The sequence below is a fragment of the Penaeus monodon genome, chromosome 23 (genome assembly GCF_015228065.2).
Source record: "Penaeus monodon isolate SGIC_2016 chromosome 23, NSTDA_Pmon_1, whole genome shotgun sequence".
Lineage (NCBI taxonomy): Eukaryota > Metazoa > Arthropoda > Malacostraca > Decapoda > Penaeidae > Penaeus > Penaeus monodon.
In genome coordinates this window covers 39639570-39640727 of record NC_051408.1, presented here as the reverse complement: position 1 = coordinate 39640727, position 1158 = coordinate 39639570, and the positions used below count along the sequence as shown (strand labels likewise).

The window sequence follows — 1158 nt, the reverse complement described above, 5'->3', positions numbered from 1 at the left end:
AGCGCTTGACTTATCCCTGTTGACTTCCCTCACAAAATAGTACCGAAGGAATGTCCGCGAAAATGGGGGATATACCAAGGACATCCCTTTGATCCTGGAAAGTAAGGGTAATTCGTAGTTTATGCTTCCACCCGAGCTATTGTGTAGAACATCTAAAATAATAATACATAAAAATTCAATTTTCGACTTTATTGAGACGGAATCCACGAAGAGATTCCGACTGGGATCATGGCAGCATCCCTCGCGTGTCAGAACCGACAGAGTCAGGCTCAGTTGCGGGGAGTGATGTATGTGTTGCCAGGAGCAGGAAGGACGGCAACAGGCGCGGCATCAGGGCCTGCAATTGGCGGGATGTATTCCCCTGCCACGGCATCAGAGTCAAAACCTCCGGAGAAACCAGCATCGAAGACTCCTGCTACGCCAGCATCGAAGCCTGTAGTGACACCAGTACCGAAGCCTCCAATTGCCGCAGGAGCAACGCCAACGCTCGGGGCGCTATATTCCCCACTGAGGACACCTCCAGTTACCCCGCCAAAGGCACTCTCAGGAATCACGCCAGAACCGACGAAGATGGCAGGAACCACACTGCCGCCTCCAACGCCCCTGTGACCAGCGCCTCCATGCACTTGGCCAAGCGTGATTCCCAGGCCAGTGTTACCTCCGGCACTGTAGCCCTGCAGCTTCGCCGCTGTCGCCACGCACACCAGGGCCAGCAAGGAGGCACAACGCATCTGCGGAAAACAGAAATATGTTTATTATAAAATTCCCATAGAAAGATACTTAATGTACATCCGTCCTTATTCTTCCATTTTTTATATAACTACTGATATGCATTACAGAGGTTAGTATGAATTCCTGCGTGATAGAGTGAGAATATATTTAAGGCTACTAGCTATCTCTTTTTACCAAGATCAAATATTTTGATCTTACTGGGTTCATTATTTGAGATTTCTAGAGCTTTGTCAGCGGATGACTCGTCCCTCTATGCTTTTCCCATGGTATTTATACCAGAAGAGCTACGTAAAGCAAGGCCTAGAAGGGTGCCAGATTTTAATTTTTTATTCTTTTTTTGTTACAATGATCAGGAACCTTTTTTCCACATGACTCAGTGTTTCTTTCCGAAAATCAACCCTCAAATTCCATATTATCTTCGCACCT

The 1158-nt window shown here is 47.2% G+C and overlaps 1 protein-coding gene across 1 annotated transcript; it reads right to left on the bottom strand.

Moving 5' to 3' along the window:
- Positions 1-226: 226 nt before the first annotated feature.
- On the bottom strand, positions 227-731 carry LOC119588420 (glycine-rich cell wall structural protein 1-like). Its single transcript, XM_037937093.1, has one exon. The coding sequence runs from the start codon at positions 729-731 to the stop codon at positions 270-272; it is 462 nt and encodes a 153-aa protein (XP_037793021.1). The 3' UTR covers positions 227-269.
- Positions 732-1158: the final 427 nt, after the last annotated feature.